Source organism: Melanerpes formicivorus, unplaced genomic scaffold (genome assembly GCF_026170545.1).
Source record: "Melanerpes formicivorus ecotype bairdi unplaced genomic scaffold, bMelFor1.0.p_v2 SCAF_60, whole genome shotgun sequence".
Classification (NCBI taxonomy): domain Eukaryota; kingdom Metazoa; phylum Chordata; class Aves; order Piciformes; family Picidae; genus Melanerpes; species Melanerpes formicivorus.
Window position 1 is genome coordinate 4,171,299 of NW_027142412.1, and position 22,327 is coordinate 4,193,625.

Here is a 22,327-nt window from a genome sequence, read left to right on the forward strand (position 1 = left end):
GGCCCCGCCCCCCGGCCCGCCCCGCCGGCGCCAGGCGCAGGCCCCGCCGGTGCGAAATCGGGAGGGGCTTTATTCCTATTGCTGGTGACAAAGCACGGTCACACAAACACATCGCACCCGCGACCGCGCCGAGGAAAGCGAGGAGCACCAGGGACGGAGCTGGGCACCCCGGCACTGGAGGGGCACTGCCAGCACGCTGCCGAGCACTGACACCGCAGCATCCCAGGAAGGGCCGCGCCAGCAGCGCCTGAAGGGGACAGCACGGAGGAGGTCGACGTGCCCAAAGGCCACGCTGTGAGAGATACAAACAAGCGTCTTATAACAGCGCTGAGATCCAGGCAGACAAGAGGGCGTTTGCTGGTGTCTGTTTTGTCCTTTGCTGCAGAGGAAGAAGCAACGACCCCAGCCGGGCTGTGTCCTCATCGTGAAGCTACAGAAATGTGGCAATTGTCCAAGTCTGAGGGTACCACCAGTTACTGGGCGCTCCATGTGGCAGGACAGCAGGGCATTAGACAAACACTGGGAAACAGCTGAAGAGGGTGTCATGAAAGGGAGCTTGAGAAGCACAGTTACCATGCTTGGACCTTGCTACTTCACCACCACCTTCCTCATTCATTACAGACTTCTAAACACTTGTTTTATTCTTCCTGAACTTTGAACTAGCAGAATAAACATCCTCAAGCACCAGAAAGGAGGCTGCCGTTTCTCTGCAGCAGAAGACACTGAAAATCCTAAGGAGAACGCACAAAGGAAGCCTGTTCCCATTAAAAACAGAGGACAAGGACAGCACTACCCAGTCCACACGAGATGACCTTCCTTCACAAGGTGCAGTATGTATTCTTCAGTCAGTGGCAATAGCTGCCCAGGAGGCTCATTTGCATGGATCCAAAGCACCTGCCTCAAAAATACCAAAAGGAGGTCCTGGTACTAAAAAGACAAATACTGGAAAGACTCAGCATAGGTTTGTGGGTTTGGTCCCTTTTTCTGTCAGAGCAGAACACAGTGTGACCCCAACTCTTCTGCCACCTCAGCACACGGCCTGAAAGAAGCTGCCTGCACAGATACCTTTGCCTTCGCTCAAACTTCAACCAACGCTGGAAGCATCTCCCTCAACTTCAGTACCTGGCTAGGACAACCCAACCACCCAACAAGGATGGGATACTGTTGGAATTTCTTCCTGTCTCACTGGAATGAGTAGCTTTGAGCCATCATCAAAGCACCAGAACACACAACCCAGAAGTGAGATGCTCTCCTAAATCTTGTTTACCAGATATCATCCCTGCCACAAAGAGAAGGAAGCAGCTAAGAAAAGGAACCTTTGGGAAACAGTTGAAAGGAGGACAGGAGTTTGGAAATCTGTAACTTTTTCTGTTACAATCAGTTTTCTCCATGCTGGGCTGCCCTCTTGTAGGGACTTTCTTCTGCAGCATGCTTTTTGGGCAAGACTTCTATAATTTGGCAAAGCAAACAAATTCGGCTACCAGCTGAGGGGTGCTACTGCTGCCGGCAAGCGTTCCGATTTCCCTGCAGTTTCCCTTATTGCTAACCAGCTGACACGTTCACCCACGGCCGAGAACTGCTTGCTTGCTTTCCCCTGATGCCTGCGGGCAGAGGCGGCCACCAGAGGCAGGAGCTCTCTCTGTCCTGCGGTCTGCCAGGCGGCCGCTAGGTGGCAGCCGCGCCCCGGCCTGCCCCACAGACAGCTGGCACGGGCGGGCACCACTGCGAGCACTCAGCTTCCCTCACACAGAAAGCAGATGGGAATCATCTCACTCCTAAGGAAAGCAAGATGTGATAAAAGCAACATTTAGAGGAACCTGGATTTACACTACGTACAAATTCAGCTCCAGATGCTAAAGTTTCCCAGGGGATCACCAGGAGGATCTTCAGAAACAAACCTGAGCACTTCCGAACACTTCCAGGCAGTTCTGCCTCGTCACAAGTAACTTCCAGCAAAACAGGCGTTTCCCACCTCACTGGCACAGCAGGAGGCCCTCTAAAGACACAATCACTACAGGAGACATCTCAAGCTCCACCTCCATAAGCTGCTTTACCGATCATGAAATAACTCCACAAGATTGCCTAAGTGCCTTTGGAAGTGCTGTAGGGGATTGATGGTGGCAGAATTGTTCTTTATCTTTCAACCAAGCAGACCCTGCCCCTCCACATTCCCCAAACATTTGTTGTGGTTGTTCTTGACTAACACTCCACCCATACCAGGTCATTTGATGTGGCTAATCACAATTAAGTATATTCCCAAGAGCCGGAGATTCTTCCATGGCTGCCACCACACATACTCTCACTGCTTGCTTTGATGCCAGTTGGTCTTCTACACCAAAGTTAACATCACCAATCTGCAAGGCAGTGGTTTTCTACTGCCATTACACATCAGCAGGCTCCAGGCTGTGGGACCCATCCCTCTCCATCCTGCAAAAATCCAAACTACACAGAATCTTACTGCGGGAAACAGGTAACCAACTGTATCCACAAGTTTCAACTGTCCCGAGGAACAAATAGAATGAATAGTAGCAAATGCCTCTAGACTAGACACAACCAAACGCCCATGTAGAGGGAACACAACTGACCAGCCTGGCAAGAAGGCAAGAAAAATACCAGTCCTGAGAGGCAGCAAAATAGGCAGAGAAGGGATTTGTTTGCTCATATTTTGCACATCCAGGAGCTGGACCCCAGTATGGCTGCTGGGAAGATACAGATCTCCTCCTGCCACTGCACGATGCTATTGTAGCTGCCAGATCCAAGGGCAGCTGTGGAATGCACCCTCCGGTCTGGTGGTGAACACCTTGGCAGGAGAACTTCCTAAACCATAAATAAAAGCATTTAAGTAGGTGCAGGAATGATGGGAGCTCAAACAAGGAGAGAATCCTGGGAATTCTCCCTTGGCAAGAATCCCATTCCATAACACTGAGCGATCTGCCCCAGGATGCTTTCAGCTACTAACACCTCAGCTGAAACACAGCCACTGAGCCAGCACCATCCCTCCCTCCAGAACCTCTGACAGATCATTCAAGTTTGCAAGTACAGAAAGACTGAAGCCTAGGAAGCTCTGCTTCCTACACATTTTTTCAAGTGATTTTCCACATTCTCCCTTTTTCCTCAAGGCCCCACTAGACTGGCATCTCCCCTCCACCCAAGCTATGCTGGCAGTGTGCTGTCAATGTACAGAGCAATACATTCTGTAGCAGGGGCCCAAAGCCCTCTACAAAGAGAAGCAGGAGAAATGGTAAACACAGTGAGATTAACTTCTAAGGTCAACCCCTGAGTTCCAAAATGCAACAACTTGCCCACAAGACCTCAAACAGAAATGCTATCAGACTGATTTGATGACCAGGCTGGATAAACCCCTTTCTTCCCCAATCCCTTATCTCTGGTAAAACAGAGATGAAACTGTTCTCAGGGGCAGCAGAAGCCCCTCGAGCAGAAGGAAGACAGCTGTGCCACTTACAAGCTGAATTAGTCTCTGATCTTTCTCACTGGTAAAACTGGGGTGCGCTCTGAGTAACGTCAGCCATGCTACAAACTAAACCACTGTGCACTGAAGAGATGAGCTACCCAGCTGAAGTAGAGATCTGCTGTTCAGGTGTTGCTGCCTGCTTGAAGGGATAACATTTTCCTGCTAAGAAACATCTTACCCAAGAATCTGACCTCTTGAGAGGGGGCAGGCACCCAGCGGATGGGACACCAGGAGCGCTAAAGGCTAAAGATTGTAACAGCAAGAGCCTTCTAACAATGCCTCTTGATCCATCACCAAATTAAGGTACCAGAAAGTGACCAGAAGTAGAGAATGAGAGGCAGGATATGCTGAGTGTAGGACAGAGAAGTGTTGCAGGGAGGTTTCCTTTCCTTTCACGAGCTGTTGTCTTTGCTTCTTGTTTTCAGCCTCATGCAAGGAGAAATGGTTTGGGTGAGAGGCCTTGGTGCATGAGACAGCATCTGAAGTCCATCCTGACAGCCAGGGCAGCTGAGGGCACCACAGCATCCCTTGGCTCTGGAATGGTTACTGCCCTCCATTGTAAGCATAGTCGGCCTTGTTGTGCATGATCAGCTTGTTGTCCACGAAGTAGAAGCTGTCCGAGCGTGTCTCGTAGGGGTTGGCGACCATCAGGCGGACTGTGGGGGGGAAGAGGGCTGTTACACCCGGGCACCCCAGCCCTGCTGCCACTGCTGCAGTCACCAGGCTGATGCCCTGCCCTGCCTGAGGAAGAGAAGCAAACTGCTCTGCTGAGCAGCTTGAGAAGCTCAGGCCTGCCCCTCCCTACTCTTCCCACTCCCAGACTGTCGGAAGTGCTGTCAAAAGCAAAACAAAGAGGGGATGGAGGAACCTCACACGCGGCCTTAGAAACCGAGTGAGGCAGCTCTGGAGCAGAGCAGCAATCAGGGCTGCAGGCAGTGGTGGCCATCCACAAACCAAAGAGCAGCAGGGTGGATACAAACTGTGCCTCCTCCTGCCCTTGGGCAGCCACAGATGGGCCATGTGCTGCTGCTCCATCCACCCCAAGGTCAAGATATCCTGCACAACACCTGTCTGCAGAGGTCTAGCTAGGCTTAAAAGCACCTCTCTGAGAAGGCCAGTCCTGCTCCGAAGCAGGAGGCTCAAGCCTGACAAGCAAGTGCTGAAAACAGGTGTGTGGTTACCAAGAGAATCTTTCAGGGTTTGTTCTCTTCTGAGCTACACTGCTAGGCATCAGCCACGTCAGCCCTGCGACTCTGATCAGTTCCTGCAGCCTGTGACTTGACAGGTTGCATTAGGCTTTCATTTTCAAAGGAGGAGAATTTGCAGCACAAGTCTGTAATTGGGTCAAGATTACATCCAACTTAAACCAGGAACCTGCACCTTCCTTCTTCTGTCCCCCTCACCCCAGTCACAGCTTCTTCCCCAAGCAGAGCGAGCCAGGAAAGGAGCACGTGCACACACACAAGCTCTGCCCGGGACAGGAGATACTCACTGAGGTCTTCTGAGAGCTGAGGGAATTCATAGATGTGCTCACAGGTGTTCCTGCTGCTGGGGATGCAGAAGCCAAAGTCAAAGTCAAAGTTCTTCAGCAGGCGATCGCGGAAGTAATGCCTCTCGATCATTCGGAAGTTTGACACTGGCTTTTCTCCCACTGTGAACTCCACCCTGCGTGCAAGGAGCAGCAAACGCCGCCTCAGACAACCTGCCTGTGCTGCTGAGGGCAAGGGCAGAGCCTGGTGTCCGAGGCCACGCGAGAACCACACGCATCACCCCAGAGAGGGGCCTGGGTGTCTGTGGCCTGAGCCAGGCTCCCTGCTCTCTGGTTCAGTTCCATCACCAGCTGCCAAGTGCCACTCTGTGCAGGCCTCACTCCCCCTGCCAGGCACCGGTACTCGCACCGCACCCCTGGTACTCACGTTGCACCCACGGTCCGCAGGCGGAGGAAAGCTGGGGTGAACTGGTAGCGAACGAAGCGGCCTGCACTAGCGTCCAGCTCACCGCTGTCATCCTCAGCCTCTTCCTCTTGCTCTGGAAAACACAGCACTGGAAGCCACTCTGCTGGCAGAGCACAGCAGGTGACACCAGGACAAGCAGGCTGTGACTTAGGTGTTCAGCCATTGGTCAGAGGCTTGTACAGGCACAGTAAGAGATGAGCCACAACAGCTGCTGCAGCCTTGGTGGCTCTGGAGCTGAAATCACCATTGGGCTGGCAGTTCTCTGCCACTGCAATGGCCACAGCACAAGGCCCTGTACCATAACCAGCCAAGAAGGGAAGCTGGCAGTGGAGAGCACTCCCCCATCTCATGATACTCACTCTGCATTCACAAGCTTGCCAACAAAGCTAAACTCAGTCCTACGCTGCAAGGAGAGTTTAACCACCAGGACATACCAAAGGACCTTTCTGCTTGGTTTGCATGGGTTCTACATCACAACTGCTCTCGAGCCTCTCTAGGCTCCCTGCAAGGGTAGCACAACATACCTGGGGCAGAAGGCTTTGCAATTTCAAACAGCACGGTGCCAGTTTCAAGGTCCCGGATCTTAAACCTGGTGAAGTCAATGTTGTAAATGTTGTCCTCGGGTTTGCATAAATAATCTAGAAGACACAGAAGACAGCTAGTAGCATTTCAAAAACTCCCCGAGCAGTTACCAAGGGATGTTATTCTGCTGCTAGCCCCAGCCCGTTAAGATACGTGCAGCAAGCTGTTTTTCAGCAGCTTCATGGAAACGGGAGGAAATTGAGGCTGGAATAAACAAAGGCACACTAGGTGCCAGGTAACAGAGCAGGAGAGAGAAGAGAGTGGGAGAGCAAAGCAGAAACCAGCAGCCCAGAGAGAAAACACAACCCCCCCGCTCCCGCCCCGAACTTTCCGGCAGTTGTAACAAAGCTGAAGGCTACAGCTGCGCCTGCTCCAGCTGCGCCTGCTCCAGCCAGCCCCGGCTCCGCCGCTGCCGAAGGGGCGGGTAGGGAGCAGCACGGCGTACGCGCGACCGCGGGGCCAGCCGCGGGGCGGCCGAGCGCTGCCGGCTCCCTCCCGGCCCCGGCCCGCACTCACTCTCCGTCACCCGGCACAGCCCCAAGACGTGCTCGGGCCGGACCGTGTCCAGCGCCAGCAACTCGGACTCGGTCCACGGTGGCCGCGGCGCCGCGTCGGCCGAGCCGCGCCGCCCCCGCAGGCGGCTAAGCGGCCCCCCAGCCGCTGGCGGCGGCTTCTTCTCCGGCGCCGCCGCCGCCGCCCTCGCCTTCGAGCCGCTCATCGCCCCGGCGCCGCCAAGATGGCCGCCGCCGCCCTCGGTAGCTATGGGAGCGCGGGGCGGGGCGGCGGCGGGTCAGAGGGTGCGGGCCGGGCGCTGCCTAGCAACCAGAGGGGCCCGCGAAGCTAAGCAGGGCCCGCCGCGGGCGCGGCCGGAGGGGGGACCCGGGATCCGCGTCACGACCCGCCCACCGCAGAGCGCCACCCGGCACGCAGCGTCGGCTCGGGGCTGCGCGCAGCGGTTGGACGGCAGCGGGCCGGGCCGGGGCATACCCGAGGAGACCCAAACCGGTCCCGACCCTGGCAGCGCCGTCTCGCTGGCCCCCGGGCCGGCAGCGCCGCACCCCCTCGGGGGACACCCCCCGGGACACCCCCTGAGCCAGCACTGCGGGCACCTGGGTCTGCTGCTAATTAACTGACAGCCTGAATCCCGCAGCACGGCTGTAATTACAGCGCGGCTGGCTCCCAGCGAGCCCTGGCCCGTGTAGGGAACGGTGGCACCACTCAGGCAGCAGCCACGAGCCGGAGCAGGGGATGCCACAGGCGCACTCCCCAATGGCACACACTTCATTACAGCCCTGGGGCACCCCACCTGGGGTCCCTTGGGAGCCAGGACCCAGATCTGGGCAAGGACAGTGACAGGAGGGAGAGTTGTTGCTGGGCCAGGCTGCCCCGGCCAGCCAGCCTTCCAGCCCTGCCACTGCCACCTCAGCCCCCCCACAAGCACACGTTGGAGGGACAGTGGCAGACGCTGGGCAAGCCTCTCCTGAGCCTGACCTCCTGCACTAGGGAGGTCACACGGGAGCATCACGTCGAGGAGATGACTGGGATGTCTTCCCCGAGCAAGGGTTGCCCACCAGCCTGCAGTAGGCACTTAAGAGCTGCTCAGAGTCACCTCCAGCCCTTCGGGGAAGCAGGGCAAGAGGAAGAAACATCCACGTCCTCTTCTCGGACTCCAGCCAAGGCTCAATGCGCTCAAGATGACTGGAAACAGATCTAGAACTGTGGTTAGTGACGTCGGCTCCTGCCTGTAAGGAGCACGCGGCTGCTACGGCCAGCTGCCTGCTGTTTCCAACAAGCCAGACAGTGCTCCCACTTCCTCCTCACGCCACCGGGGCTGGTCCCTCCAGCCTGCAGCCCAGGAAGGGATGAGCAAAGACTCAGGCTGTCTGGAAGAGCAGCCGCTCTGCACAGGACCAGGGTCCTCTGTACCCTGAGAGCAGCCACTGAGAGGAAGAAGCTCCAGCCCCAGCCTCCTCCGACGGCCCCTGACACGGTTTCAAGCTGCAATGGGAGCGGTTTGCAAAACCCCAGGCGGCCGTTAGAGCTCAGTGCTCCTGACCGGATCAGGAAGCTAGGAGGGCCACGGCAGCTCTTGTGGGAGGCTGCTGCACCGTTCAGCTTGCACCCAGCCACCCAGAAGAGCCGGCAAAGAACAGCAGAGGCCGCGGAGCAGGCAGAGCTGCAGGCGGCGGCAGCGGTGCGATGTTAAACCGCACCTCCCGCAGCCCCCTCCGCCCCGCAGGCAGCCTCGGCCTCCTGCAGCCAGCCTTACCCCGAGGGGCTCCTCTGCCCCCACCCCCAGAGAAAAGGCACTGTCGCGGCCAAGTGACAATAGAATCTTGTTTATTTTCCTTAGCACACTGCTGGTTAAAACTGCCAGACAGCAGCTTTCAGAGCGGTTCCCTCAACCAAACGTTCTGGGGAAATGAAAAAATAAAACCCTTACCATGTACCAAAAATAAAATCCCCCCAGCCCCTCTCCTCCCCCGGCCCAGCCTCTGCAAAGCCCGGTCAGGAACAGACCTCTGGGCCTTCCACCCAGGGCCCAGGCTTGCTGCAAAACAAATTGAAGCGAGGTCACTGTGGGTTGCCGTGACACAAAGCAATGGACAGCAAAATCACCCCCTCTGTACTGCTGACAGACAGAGATCTCTTCCCGCGCTGCTTTGGCCTTTACAGACAACTTGGACTTGCAGCTGAGAGCAGTTTGTGCTGTGACCTCAGAGCCAACAGCAGGAGTCCCTTCCACGTGTCCCAGCCTGTGCAGCCGGGCACCAGGAGCAGTGGGACCACCTGCCAGCACTGAAAGCTGCCACATCAGTGGGACCTGAACATCACTGTCACCTGCACAGCACCTCACAGTCCTGGCTGCTGTCCCCTGGCAGGAAGCACAAATCCTGCCTCTGCTTTTGTGGTCGCCAGGGCTGCTTTAACAACCTGGCTATTTCCTGAGCACTGCCCTGCACCCACGAAGCCTTTGCTGAAACCAGGAGAAACTGAAGCCAGCGCACACCGGCAGCTCTCCAGCCTCTGCTTCAGTGCAGTGTCCCTGCCCACAGCTGTCAGGGGGTGACAGAGCCAGGGGGACACAGGCACATCCCCACTGTGCTGACAGGGAGCTTCCCTAGGGCGGAGATCCCAGGCTCCCTAGCTTCACTCTCCCCAGTTAAACTGGTTCAAGATGTGCCTTCCCCCTTGCCTGGAGATCTCCATCACAAATCCTTCAGCAGAGACTCCTCACGTTTGCAAATGGATATTGACATTCTCTGAGCAGCCAGGACTGCTCCTTGAGAGGGAGGGAGGGAGGGAAGCACTTGTCTTTGCCCAGTAATCAAAGCCTATCAATAATCTGCAGCAGCATCCCACTGATCAGACTGGGGACAGCCTGGCCACATCCCTCCCCCTCCCACATCTTCCCCCAATCTCCAAAAATAGTATTTAATATAGACAATAAACTCTGAGCACACCAGAGTCCCGGAAGACATGGACCTGCTTCTCCTCTCCCATCCAGCCCCACACCATTGCAATGCAGCCGCCACACTCCTGGGACAAATGCATCTGGACCCAAGATGAAGCAGAGGTGCCCCAGCCCCCCTGGGCAGCACAGGAGGCTGGATCCTGTCATCACATTCCTGAGCTCTCACAGCTCCAGCCTGCTGCTGTCTGTGCTGCCGAGAGCACCTGAGCCGCGCTGGAAGTGGAACCAGGCTGATGCTAGAAAAAGCACTCCTGAATTGTATGAGACTTTGGCATTTGGAGCTGCAGGAGCACCAGCAGGTAAGCTGGCTCAGTGCTGGCCCAGCTCCCAGACCCCTTGGCCTCTCTGCAAGGCTGTTTCCCTCCCCATCACCTAAGTGCAAGAAGCAGACAAATTTCTTCCACACTGGAGCACTGAACAGAGCCTGAAACACTTCGTCCTTCACAGCTGCTCAGAACCTGTCTCACACCAAGGGAATGAAGCTGCTCTGCTGGCCCTCTTCTCCTGCTGTTTTCACCACAAACAGGCCTGTCCAGCCCAGCTTCCCACACCAAAACATTTCCCTGCGTGCTGCAATCCCATTCCAACATAAAGGCTAAGAAGATGAAGCACAGAAGACAGGGCTCTGCTCCCAGGTCAGACTCAAGCACTGGGGGCAAGCCCCCAGCAAAGGAGTCTAGGGGGCAGGAGCCTCCCAGCTACACTGCAGCACCCAGAAGCTGTGAGTGCCACATAGCTACCAGGAGCCAGCTATGACTCATTCAGCTCTGAACTGCACAGGCACACAGGCACCAGACCATCTGGAAGTTCTCCATTCTGCCTTCAGGAGATTTCTGCAGGAGACCAGACCTGAAGGAGCTCTTCCAGTTCTTCTGCCCCTGCTAGGTGTTTTTTCCAGTGACCTCAAGGGCTGGAACCAAAGCTACTTGTTCACAGTTCTCTGCTTCAGCTGTGACCTCTGGAGCTGGCATCCAGGGACAGTGAGACAGTCCCCATCTGATCACAGGGGCAGGGAAGGCCTGACCCCTGGGGGAAAAGGAAAAACAACTCAGGAAGCCCTTAAAAAAAGAAAGAAAAAAGAAAAACCAACACAACTTTCTCCAGGTAGACTTCTATTCAAAGCCTGAGACAAAGGCACAAAAGAGAAGGGAAGTCACTTGGCTTTCTGCTCACTGCCACCTGGCATACTCAAAAGGGTCAGAGCTGTTCCAGTCACACACAAGGGGAAAATGGCCTGGCTCAGAGGGACTGAGGAGGGCATAATTAAAACAGGCTCTGTAATCCTGGCCCAAAACATGACCAACAAGTGGAAACTTTATTCAACTGCCTTATGTGTCCCTCTGTACACCACTGCTCTGCACACCAAGCCAGGGCCTAGCCTGACCCAGCACCCACACTGCTGCACAGGGACACAGGCTCCACCTGCCTGCTGCTGGGGAGAGGCAGCGAAGCACAAACAGGTTTGTCTCTAACCCATCTCAGTTCAACAGCCTCTTGGACATTCCCTCAAACATCCATTCTGGAAAGCTGCAGCCAACCCACATTTTCTCTTGCCCTGGTCAGGACCAGGTACCTCATTACACCCATCTGACTGGCCTGCAGGTGCCACACAGAGATGGCAAGAGGAGCCAGCCCAAGTGTGCCATTCCCAGTGAGGTGCCGACTGGTTGTCACCTACTACCCTCCTGTGCTCCCACACCCCTTATTGGAAGGCTTCTTCCCAGGCAAAGCTGTCAAGAAGGGCTGGCCCAGCAAGGAAAATGGCTCATGGCACCATAACCAGGTCAGGAACCCCACAGCCACCCAGACACCAGCTCTGTAGTGACAAAGATGAATAAAACCAGAGCCAGAACAACTAAATTGGAGTCATGAAGGATGAATTCTTCCTCCTCCCTGTTCTTATTCAAGTAAGACAAATTCATCCCAGCTGAGCAACTGGAACACAACAGCTCACCCTATACAGCATTGCCCAAGGGTGGCTAATGGCACAAAATGGGTGCCCTGGCTGCCAGGGAAGGCAGGGATAAACTACCCTGGAAGTTTCTGACTTCTGCACTCCCCTCTCCTGCTGCTAGGCAAGGTGCAGATCACTGGGTGAACCAGGAGAAGCTGAATGATTCCTTGCTTTAAGGATACTCAAATAAAATGCAGCCCAGAAGCCCTGAGGGGAGCAGCTCCTCACAGGCAAGCTTGCTTTTCAAGTCCAGGCTCTTTGCTTAACAAATCAGCACAGTTCATGCTTCCCAAAGCTGATAGAGATCTCAATGTCTCAGCGCTCCAGTTAGAGCAGTCCCCAAAACACTGGAGCACTCTGCAGGAACCACCACCACACAAACCAGAGCTTGTGGTTTAGGAGTTTCATAAGCACTAAGATTTTCACAGCAGCTAGAAGACAAAGCTTGCCACCTTTTCATCTGTTAGGATCTGCTCTCTCTAAAGCCTCTCTTCTCCTTCCACTGCAGCACAGACCCTCTTGCTTCTCCCAGATTGGCTATTACCACTTGTGCAATTGGAGAGAAGGAAGTTAAAGTCCTACTGCTTGCTTTTTAGCTTACACAGATGAGGGTCAGGCCTGCAGCAGCACTGCATGCAACCAGACAGGCAGGGCTCAGTGCCACTGCTGTGCAGAGCCCTGCTCGGCACCTCCCCAGCTCCCCTCCGGAGCTGGAGCTGACAGCTCAGGTCACAGCTGGAGGGCTGGGAGGAAGTGAAGGCTTCAGCTGCCTGGGCACAGGAGAGCAGAAAGCCTTCTCCTGCAGAAACTCAAGTGAAGGCTGAGCCGCTGCACGGGGTCAAATCCATGACACCTCAGGCACAGGGAGAAGCAGCAGTGAGGACACTGCTCAGTGCCACTGCACCAGGTAAAGAGAGAGCACTTCTGAGGACAAGAGACAGCATGAGGTGAAGTGTTCTGTGAGCCCAGAGCTCACCAGCATCCAGGCTGACCCACAAGGACCCAAGCCTGCCTGGGACAGATCTCCAGCACACAGATCACCGTCCTGCTAGCCATGACTGCTCAGCATGGGAGAGGCCAGGCCCAAGAGAAGGCAGCAGACATCAGCAGGCACAGTCAGAGCTCTCGTGGTGCTCAGCCCCTGCCAGGCAGGCACAGGCTCTACATGTGCAAGCAAACATACCTGGGAACAGCAGGTGACCCTGTCTCCAGTGTTTGCTCACTTACAGATTTCTAGAGGGCAGCAAACCACCTTGCTCTACAGCACTGAATGTTGGACATCTGTCCCTTCACTACAGTGCCTCAGACACACAACAGGCCCAGCTGACTGGACAAGGATGAACTCCACTGCACTTCTCACCACTGCAGGCAGGGCTGGTCCCTGTGGCAAGGAACATCCCCAGGGAGTATCCAGGAGGTTGTTCCACTCTGTCCTACAGCACAGGCTGTTCAGTCACGGGGCAGGGAGCTAACTGTCAGGAAGGGCAAGAAATCTTCCTCTCTAGGTCATCTAAATCTCAGCTTCTTCCAGAGAAGTTACTTGCTAGAAAGGGCAAACCAAGGAACTAGGCTTAAAATGAAACATTTGAAAAAGCTAAGAAAGGAAACAAAAGCCAAAGCCAATGCAGAAAGCAAGAGCATCTGCTCAGATGCTACCAACATCAGGCTCTCCTGGGCTACAGCAGACTCCCTCTGCAATGGGGCTAACAAGTGCCAGCCTAGCAAAGTCCCTCCCAACCAGTGCAGCAAATCAGGCCAGATAAACCTCTCTGCTCCTGGCACAGCTTGCAGTGTTGGGAGGAGAACATTTCCACAGGGGTGCAGGCCAGTACCATGTCAGGTTGCTCACAGTGTGGGGGATACTGAGCCAGGCTCTGTGTTCCAGAGGTGCTGGACATCCAACAGCACCACAGCGCTCCCAGGCAGAACGTGTGCCCAGGCCTGCCCTTACCAGCTGCTCCCCTCCTCAAGGAACCACGTTCCACCCAGCACAGGCAGAGATCCTGCAGCACAGGGTTTCCTCTCGGTGTGGGACACGGCCCAGGGCTGGCAGCATCGGCTTTCAGCAGCTCCATACACAGGCTGCCAGGGCTCTTGGATGCCCCGGAGAGGTGCGGAGGGGAAGGCGAGGGCCGTGCTGCTCGCTGGCAGGGGAAGGGGAAGCTGCCTCTCACCTGGACCTGCTTTGCATCCCAAATCAATCACCTTTTTTCCCTCTTTTTTTTTTTTTTCTTTTTGTGTTCTTTTTTGTTGTTGTTGTTTTGTTTTTCCCTTAAATTATGAACAATATGGAGAAATTGAAAGCAACCGTGTTTGGTCCAACTCCTTCCCTCCCAGCCCCTGGGCTGATGCTCTGCGGGGCTTGCTCTCACAATCGGCAGAGGCAGAAGAGGGTAGGGATGAAGACACCAAAGGCCACCAATATAGGAAACATGAGGCTGCTGTTGTCTGAGGCATAGGGGTTTGGTGTGCGTGGGCCTGACTGGACCCGGTTCTTATTTGCCTGTTTTTTAATGCTGGAGCCGTCATCATACTCATCTTCATCATCATCTTCCTCTTTTTTCTCCAGACCTGGGTGTGGCTGCAGCTTTGGAACATCTGTTGGACAAGACAAAAAGTTACAAGGAGGCAGGATGTAACCTGGGAAATCACACCAGGCATTTCCTCCCCCTTCTCCCCAATCCAGCCTGAAGATGGGCAGCAGAGCATCAGACAACACAACACCACAGCCACCAAGCATCCTCCCTCAGAGCTCACAGCACTGCTTCCTCCCTCTGTGAGGCCAGAGTCTGAAAAGGCAATGACATCTCTCTACATGTCACACAGGAGAAGTGACAGCTCAGAAGCATGCTGAGAACATACAGTCAGGCAACACAGCTGCTCAGTGAGAGCTAGTCAAGAACAAGCACTTGCTGCCTGTGGGACCAGCAGATACAGGTGCAAACAGGAAGGGGAACCACAAATGGTCCTACCTCACACCACTGCCCCACCACCCAGACCTGTTGGAGCAGCATGACCCAGCCCCACTCAAGCTCAGTGATCTGTGCCTAGAGCCTGAACTGCAGGCTCCCCACACAGCAAATCCCCAGAAGCACTTGGCAGTCCCTCATCAGCAAAGCGAACTGATGCTTTAGTCAGGGAGGGGCCCTAAACCTCCCCTGCAAAAAGCCACTGCTGCCTCCTTGAGCTGAGAGTGCAAAACACAGCTCCAGGTAACACCAGCACTCTGCAGATTACTGTCTGTGGGGCTGCTGCTGACATCCAAGGCCACAAAGAAGTTATCTGTGGCTATAAGCTAAGAGTGACCAGACATGTTCCTCTCCCCCACAGCAAAGGGGATTTTCTCATTACACAAATGAGACAGCTTTGTGCACCTCGGGGACCAGGGCACTGTGCAGCTGCTTCACTCTGCAACTGCACGCTGTGGGAAACTGGAAGAAGCACTTTTGGCAGAGGTGGGTCAGTAAGAGCTATGATCTCATGGTCTGAGAAGCACAGGCTGCTCTCCAAGAAGCAAGAGCCTTCTGGCTCAGAAACTGTGCTTACCTTCCACTGTTCCTTGCAGGATGTATAGGGCACAGATTTTGGGATTGTCATAGTAGCCCTAGAGAAAGCAAAGGAGGGCTTAGTGCTGCAGCCTAAGAGGCAAGAAATAGTCTTCCCATCTGAGGAAAGAAGGGGAAAAAGAAGAGCAGAGCTCTGCCCAGAAAAGCTTATTACCTTTACAAACTCAATGTGGAGCTTCCCTGTGAATGTGGAAACCTCCCCCTGGACACTCAGCTTCCCCTTTCTGATACTCATGGGAATGATCTCATCGTGAGCTGTGCTGTGTCCAACTCTGTCAAAAATGTCCAAGTCCTTCACCACCACGTGGCCATTCAAGCGGACATCAAACACCTTCAGGGTGGAAGAAATGACAGTGTCAGAATGCATTCAAACCCACAATAACTGAAAGGAGAACAGAGAGGAGAGGCCACTGCTTGTTCTGCACCCAGCACAAGACAGCACTGCAGCATGCACTGTCCCACCATGCAAGCTCCATTCCCCTGGGAAGGATGCAGAGCACAAAAGCAATCCAGGAAAGACACCGAAGCATTAACACTGCCTTCAAATACCCTGAAATCTGCCTCCTCTTAGAGCAATGCCTACACCTGCTGTTCAGAACTGAGGACAGCACAGTTTTGTTCTGGCTTTGTCACACTCTCCTTTCACAACTTACTTTCCACCTACTGGCTGAGGATCTGCTCCTATCACCCCAGGGTGGCTGTGGCACGCCACACCCTAGGGAACTAAGCCTTTTCTAACTAACAGCCTGCAGCAGAGCAGAGGAAACCAGCTGGTGAAGGGCTCTGGGTTTGTAGGAGGCAAAGCCCTGAACTGCTAGCCACATCTGTGGATTCAGAGTCCTCCCCAGGGCAGTCGTGACTCAAAAGGCACCTGGGGAATCCCAGCCGAACCACATGAAGGAAGAGAAATCAAGGATGCCCCAGCCCTCCACTTTCATCTGAGGCTGCTCTTTGCATCCACTCTGTAAGCCAGCCCCACCAGTTCTGTTCCCTGAAATACTTCTCTAGCACGAAGGCTGCACAGTGCTTGAGGAGCAGGGCTCTAAAGAAGCTGATGGAGTTGGAGGAAAGCAGCCTAAAGCACAGACCACCACTGCTCTCCCATCTACCACAGAGCTCTGAGTTCCTTGTGCTTCTGCTTCCACATGTGTGTGAGGGATTTTAGAGAACAATCCCTGTCCACTTCTGAAGAGCCAAAAGGTGGCTGAATTCAATTCTGCTTTCAGGACCAGCCTGAAGCAGTACCACATTTATAAAACTCCTCCCTGCTCCAGTCTGTGCAATGCCTCCTTGCAGCACAAACGTGCCTGTCAGGTCAGGAGCCAGCAGGGCACAGGCAAACCTACTTCTGCTCAAAGGCAGCAGGGCCTGAGCAGCTGGGGAAGCTCCGGCGCTGGTTATGCTCAGCTGCACCTTCTCTGAACCGCTTGTGGCACAGCCTGCCAGGCCAACTGGAAACTGTTTATCTGGAACATGGAAGAGAGATCAAAGTTTCAGAGCCTACCAGAGGCTCTGGGCACTACGGGAACCATTGGTGCCTTGCTTCACTTCTTCCTCCAGCATGCAAAGCAGCCCAGGCAAGCTGGACACACAGCCCTAGCCAAGAACTCACATCCCAGAGCCGAGCGAGGAGCTGCTGCTTACCTTCTGTTGCGACTGCGCAAAATAGACCTCTGCAAACTTCAACACCAGCACATAGTCACCTTCCTCTTTGATGGGAACCTCGTAGCCAAAGGTCTCCTCGTTGTAGCGCTCGGTCTGGTACAGAATCTGATCCTCCGCGTTGGAGCGCAGGATCGGCAGCTTCATGCCGTAGTCAGACGCTGGTTTCCAGCACAAAGCAGAGAAAGGGTTAATTCCTGAGGCACCTGGAAGTGGCACTTCAGATACTCCCCCAGTGGGATTAGCACTTCCCCCCCCACCAGACCTGTCTCTCTGATTGCTGGGCCCAGGAGGCAGCACCACTGGGGCCAAAGCAGAGAGACAAAGCCCCCGCAGCCAGCTCCTGTAGAAAGCCAGACTGGCCCTGCTGCAGTCTCAGACACAGTAAATCCACTCCTGTCCCTTCAGAAAGAAGAGTCTCTTCCACAAACAGGGCACAGAGCCAAGGGACTTGGCCACTGACTCCTGCTTCGAAGAGGAAAACCACCTAGAATCTTTTCTAATAATTTCCAGTTCCAGAAGGTGAGAAGAAAGCCACAGCCCTGCTGGACAGGCTGGACTCGCTCGGCCCCTCAGTGGCCATGAAGGCAGCAGTCCATGGCACCAGCTGTTAGAGGCTCCCTCTCCTCAAGTGGCAACCTGGGGAACGGCAGGAGGGTCAAAAGCATCAGACACCTCACAAATCCCTTTCTCCTTACCACAGCCATGCAACACCTGCCAGCTCGAGGACAGCAAGCAAAAAGCAAGGAAGACAGAGAAGAGTTTCAAGAGCGCCAGCAGCTCCACCTCCTGCAGTCCTCTCAGCTGAACAGGCATCTACCCACTGTCTGCAGGCATCTACCCCCTCAGGAAGGTTCAAGCACCATTCCCAAATGGGGCAAGAACCGAGGAAACAATGGAAATCATAAAATCTGCTTTCAGGCATTACTTCATCACTGCCAGAGCAGCCCTCAGAAGGCCTTAACCCGACTCGAGGCTTCACTCGTCAGGGCTGCTGTGCAGATGCAAACAGCTCCATGCCTCCAGCTCCAAATCAAGCAATTCACCATCAAAGCAGGAACAGGAGGGAAGACTCTGGATACCAGCTGCCCACTGGCACTTCAGGCAGACGCTGACCCAGAAGTTCTCTGATGACACTTGCCACTTCCACCCTCATTTCCATAGGAACGGACACCACACCAGCCCAGACAAAGCAAGAGCTATCCCAGCACATGTTGTGGAAGACAGAGCCAATGCAAACGAGAGGAAATTAACGCCGCTCCTCGGTCTCTGGTTTCTCACAGAGCTACTCAGGCCACCTTCTGCTTCTCTTTGCTGCCCTAACCCAGGCACAAAAGCTGAAGATTTTAATCACCAGAAATACAGAGTGTGAAAAGTTTAACCTGTCCTCGCACACAGGTACTTTTGGCCAGCTACAGATCACAGTGATAGCAACCCAAGGACTCCACAGACGTCAGCTCCTGTGAGAGAAAAGCCTGCATAGGGAGAAAGCCTTCAGCAGACAAGAAGGCAACTGGAGAGGAAGATCTGTCACCTGCACACCAGTGGTCTGTTGACATAGCTCTGGAAGAGAGCTTGATCTCGCAGCTCACCGAGAGCCAAGCTGCACCCGTTAAGCTGCAACTCAGCTATGCTTAGCACCTGGATATTCTCTAATGGCCATCACCACATTTGGTCCTTTAGGGCACAGAATCTGCAGAGACGTGGGGGAAAGAAATAACAAAATAATTTGCCCAGAGGCAGAACAGCCCAGAAACACTATCCCTAGGCTTGGTCCCAGCCATTTACTCCTGCTGTAGCCATTACATGGCTACCAACACAGAGAGCAGCCCAGAGCAAGGCGAACAATGGTGCAATAAAAAGCCATTGAGGGAAAAGCAGCAGAGAGCTCAAAGGGGTAAAGTCCTTTTCTGTTGTGCCTGGCACCACTGGCTGAAGCAGGATTACACCACAGCCTTTCCTGTAAGAAGAGTATGCCTGGGAGAGGCCCTTTTTTTTTCTCAGCTCAAAAATGAATTGTTCAAATCCAGAAGGATATTCCCTTGCAAGTCACTCATGCAAGCGGTCTGTGAAAGCTCGGTGACTTACAGCACTCAGGGCATCAGCTTCCACTGGTGAAAAAACCCTAATAAGCAGCACTGGTCTTTAACTGTGACTTCCCTGTATCAACTGTGCCCAAAGAGCTCTCCATTCAGGATGGCAGCTGTGCAGCACAGACCGATCCTCACCGTCCTACACAAAACCCTTGAAGATTAGGCCAAAGTCACGACAGTTTATCTTCTCTGCAGTCCACTGCTTACCTGTGGCTGACAGCAGCAGCACAACTAGTTTTTCAACACGTTTGTGCATCAGCCAAGTCTGGTGCAGCAGTTGTCAGAAGCACAGAATGCACACAACCAGAGCGGTTTCAGCGGAAGTAGGCAAAAGTAACCCAAGTGCAGCATTAGCTCTCCGTCACGCTCTTACCGGGAGGTAAAAGATTTGACTGACTCAGTAGTTAGAGCTGCTGACCATTTCCCATCCGCCTCCGCTTCTGTCCCTGCCCTGCTGTTGGCCACCCTGCCCGGGCTGGTGCGGTGGCACAGACCAGCACCTGCCTGCGTCCGGGCCCAGCACCGCGGCTCCACCGAGCGGCACGGCACCGTGCGGAGCAGGCAGAGCGCTCTCAGCCCACTGCGAGCGCTGCGGGCTGGCAGCTCGCTCTGGACGCTGAGGTCTTTCGGTGGAAAATAGGAAAAAAGGAGCCGGGCGGCTGCGTGCGGCCAGCTTGGCAGCCGGACCGCTCCCGCCACCTGGGCAGCCGAAATTCCACCCCAGCCTGCGGGGAGCGACTTCCCCTCGGGCATTACACAACCCCGCAGCCCGAGGCCAGGAAACCCTGCCCGAAGCCCGCGGGGCTCATCCCGCCGACACCGGGGCCCAGGGCCCGCTCCGCCGCGGGGATGGGGGCACTGCAGACCCCAGCCAGGCCCGGCGGGAAGACAGGGGTGGCGGCGGCGCCGGTAGGTGACAAGCGCCATGCAGGGCCCGGGCCGGCGCTCCTCGCGGGCCTCCGCAGTCCCGCGGCCGTCCGCGCTGCGGCGCCGGGCCCGGGCCCCGCAGCCCTGCGGGAAGACCAGCGACCCTCCGCGGCGGGGCCAGAGAACTCGGGACGGCGCCAGGAGATCGCGAGTCCAGGACCCCGCCGACACGGGGGGGCCTCGCCGCCCGCGGAGGAGCGGAGCGGAGCAGGCCTCGAGGGCAGCCGCTCAGACACACCGCGGCGCGCCGCGCGCGGGGCACCGGCGTCCCCCCCGCCCTCACCTCGGCCCACGCGGCCCTCCAGGGGGTCCTTGCGGAAGTGGATGCCGTTCACATCCACATGGGCATCGCCGCCAGCATTGACGGCCCAGACGACGCTATCGGCGAGCCCGCCCGCCGCGCCCCGCAGCAGCAGCAGCAGCAGCAAGGGCGACAGCAAGGGCGACAGCCGCGGCGCCCCGCGCGCCCCGGCGCCCACCATCTCGGGCTCCCGGCGCCGCGCCCGCCCCTTCCTGCCGCCGCCAGGGGGCAGCCTACCCCCCCTGTCGGGGCGGAGCGCGCACAGGCCAATCCGCGCGGCACAACACCAGTACTAATTTTGCGCCTGCCTGCCATTAGGCTGCTGCGCTGCCTCATTTGCATATTCATAAGGCGCCGGGCCAATAGGCAACGGGAGCGGGTGAGTAGGCTCGGTTGAGAGGCCAGGGGGCGGCGGCGCCGCCACCGCCACGCGCGGAGTGGGGGTCGGTCTCTGCGAGCAGGGGGTGCTCGAGGCCGGTACGGCCCGCTCGGGGTGGGGGGCGAAGGTGGAATTTTTCTTCCCAGGAAGGAGCAGCAGGGAGGGATGAGGTTTCACAGCAGCTTCTCCGGAAGGGCGATGCAGTCCGGCAAGAATGAAATTGTCGCCCTGTACTCGGCATTGGGGAGCCCACCCCCCGAGTGCTGTGTTCAGGCTGGCGTACCTCAGTACAAGAGAGACATCGAGGCGCTGCAGCGGGTGCAAAGAGGACTAAGTAAGTTGGTGAAGCCTAGAGCAGCTGAGGGAGCTGGGACTGTTTAGTTTGAGAGAGAGAAGGCTGAGGGCACACCTTATCGCCCTTTACAACCACCTGAAAGGACGGCAGAGAGAGGCAGTTGCTGGTCTCACAGGTCATTAGTGATAGAACAAGAGGGAGCGGCCTCATGCCGCACCAGCGCAGGGTTAGCCTAGGTGTTGGGGACAGTTTTTTCACTGCAAGAGTGGTCAGGCACTGGCACAGGCTGCCCGGGGAGGTGGTTCAATCACCACCCCCGGATGTATTTAAAGGCGCCGTAGGTGTGGCGCTTAGCCGCTCGGCAGGGTCGGGTTGCCGGTTGGCCGCGACGATGCCAAGAGTCTGTGCCGGCTTGAACGACTCCGAGCCGCGCTCAGCGCCGCCCGCTCCGCCCTCCGCGCGGCCGGGACGCAAGGCACTGTGGGAGGCGGCGGGAAGAGCGCGGGCCGCGGCGTTACCGCGCAAACGGCCGGCGCGGCGGCGGGGCGGAACGGAGAGGACGGTCCCTGGGACAGGCCCGGGCCCCGGTGGCCGCTCTCGCGGAAGTGGGTGGGAGTGGATTCGGGGGAGCAGGGGCGGCTCCTCATTACACGCCGGTACTTGGGTGTCAGCCGGAGGCTGAGCAGCGCCTCCCGGTACCGATTCTGCGTGTCAGCAAGACTCGTCCCTACCACGGAGCATGTGCAAGGGCAGCTGCCGGCTGCGGGCCTCGGCAATCTGCTCGAGCAGTGAATGTGTCTATGCGAGCGGCCCGGGACAGCGCAGGGAGCTTCCTCCTCCCCCCTCCCCCAGCTGCGTTGCACTGCACAGTGCACGATCCTGGGCTCTTGTCGAGGACCTCGGCAAGGTCTTGGGCAGGCTGCAGGGAGAGATGGCAGATGGAGATTGCACCAAACTCACCAGGCAGTGGGAGAGAACGTAACTCGATGTCTGCCTCAGCGTTTGCCCTTCTGTCTGATCTTGGTGCTCCGCAGAGCTGCAGACGCCAGCCCGGCTCACGCCTGGGCTCCGGTCACCACCTGCGTTAGCAGCAGCTGCTCCCAAGCCCCGGTGAGGGTCTGCTCATTTGAGTCTTCCACCAAGCATTAGAAATAAAGACTTGGCACTGCAGGTTGAGAATTTAAGGAGTTTGTCCTGTTGTGATGCATTATAACGAGGCACAGCCTTGGAGAAGAGCTGGGTTTGCATGGGTAACTACCCACCCCTGCTCCCTAACTTGCCCTGTTCAGGTCAGAGTGGGCCCCAAAGTGCCTTCCAAGCTCCATCCACAATGGCAGCTGGTCCTGACCCCCAGGGCTCTCTCGGGTCTCACACACCAAGTGGCAGCTGGGACACAGGTGTTGGCTGGGCACAGCCTGGCTGAAACCTGCTGTGCCTCTCGGTGAGCTGGGCAGCAGGAGGCCTACGAGGATGCCTTCGCACACAGGGGCCAGGCAGCTGGGGACTGGGGCTTCATGACAAACCAAGCAGCTCAGCCCAGCCCAAAGGTACCTGTGAGCTGGAATTCAGATGTGATTTATGAGCTAAGGGTTAGGTGTGGCCAAGTCTCTCAGCTGAAGGGGCCTCTTTGGCCCCTTGTGTACGGGGGCAGCTGGAAGCTAACCCA

At 56.2% G+C, this 22,327-nt stretch overlaps 2 protein-coding genes across 2 annotated transcripts; both read right to left on the reverse strand.

Moving 5' to 3' along the window:
- Positions 1 to 50: 50 nt before the first annotated feature.
- UNC119B (unc-119 lipid binding chaperone B) lies at positions 51 to 6,760 on the reverse strand. The gene is made up of 5 exons (XM_068161926.1): positions 6,526 to 6,760; positions 5,952 to 6,065; positions 5,389 to 5,500; positions 4,965 to 5,137; positions 51 to 4,128 (listed from the first exon to the last, which is right to left on the reverse strand). The coding sequence occupies exons 1-5, from the start codon at positions 6,725 to 6,727 to the stop codon at positions 4,016 to 4,018; spliced, it is 714 nt and encodes a 237-aa protein (XP_068018027.1). The 5' UTR covers positions 6,728 to 6,760; the 3' UTR covers positions 51 to 4,015.
- A 6,971-nt stretch (positions 6,761 to 13,731) lies between these two features.
- On the reverse strand, positions 13,732 to 20,198 carry MLEC (malectin). Its single transcript, XM_068161928.1, has 5 exons — positions 19,970 to 20,198; positions 16,649 to 16,827; positions 15,159 to 15,335; positions 14,985 to 15,042; positions 13,732 to 14,036 (listed from the first exon to the last, which is right to left on the reverse strand). The coding sequence occupies exons 1-5, from the start codon at positions 20,166 to 20,168 to the stop codon at positions 13,807 to 13,809; spliced, it is 843 nt and encodes a 280-aa protein (XP_068018029.1). The 5' UTR covers positions 20,169 to 20,198; the 3' UTR covers positions 13,732 to 13,806.
- Between the last annotated feature and the right edge of the window lie 2,129 nt (positions 20,199 to 22,327).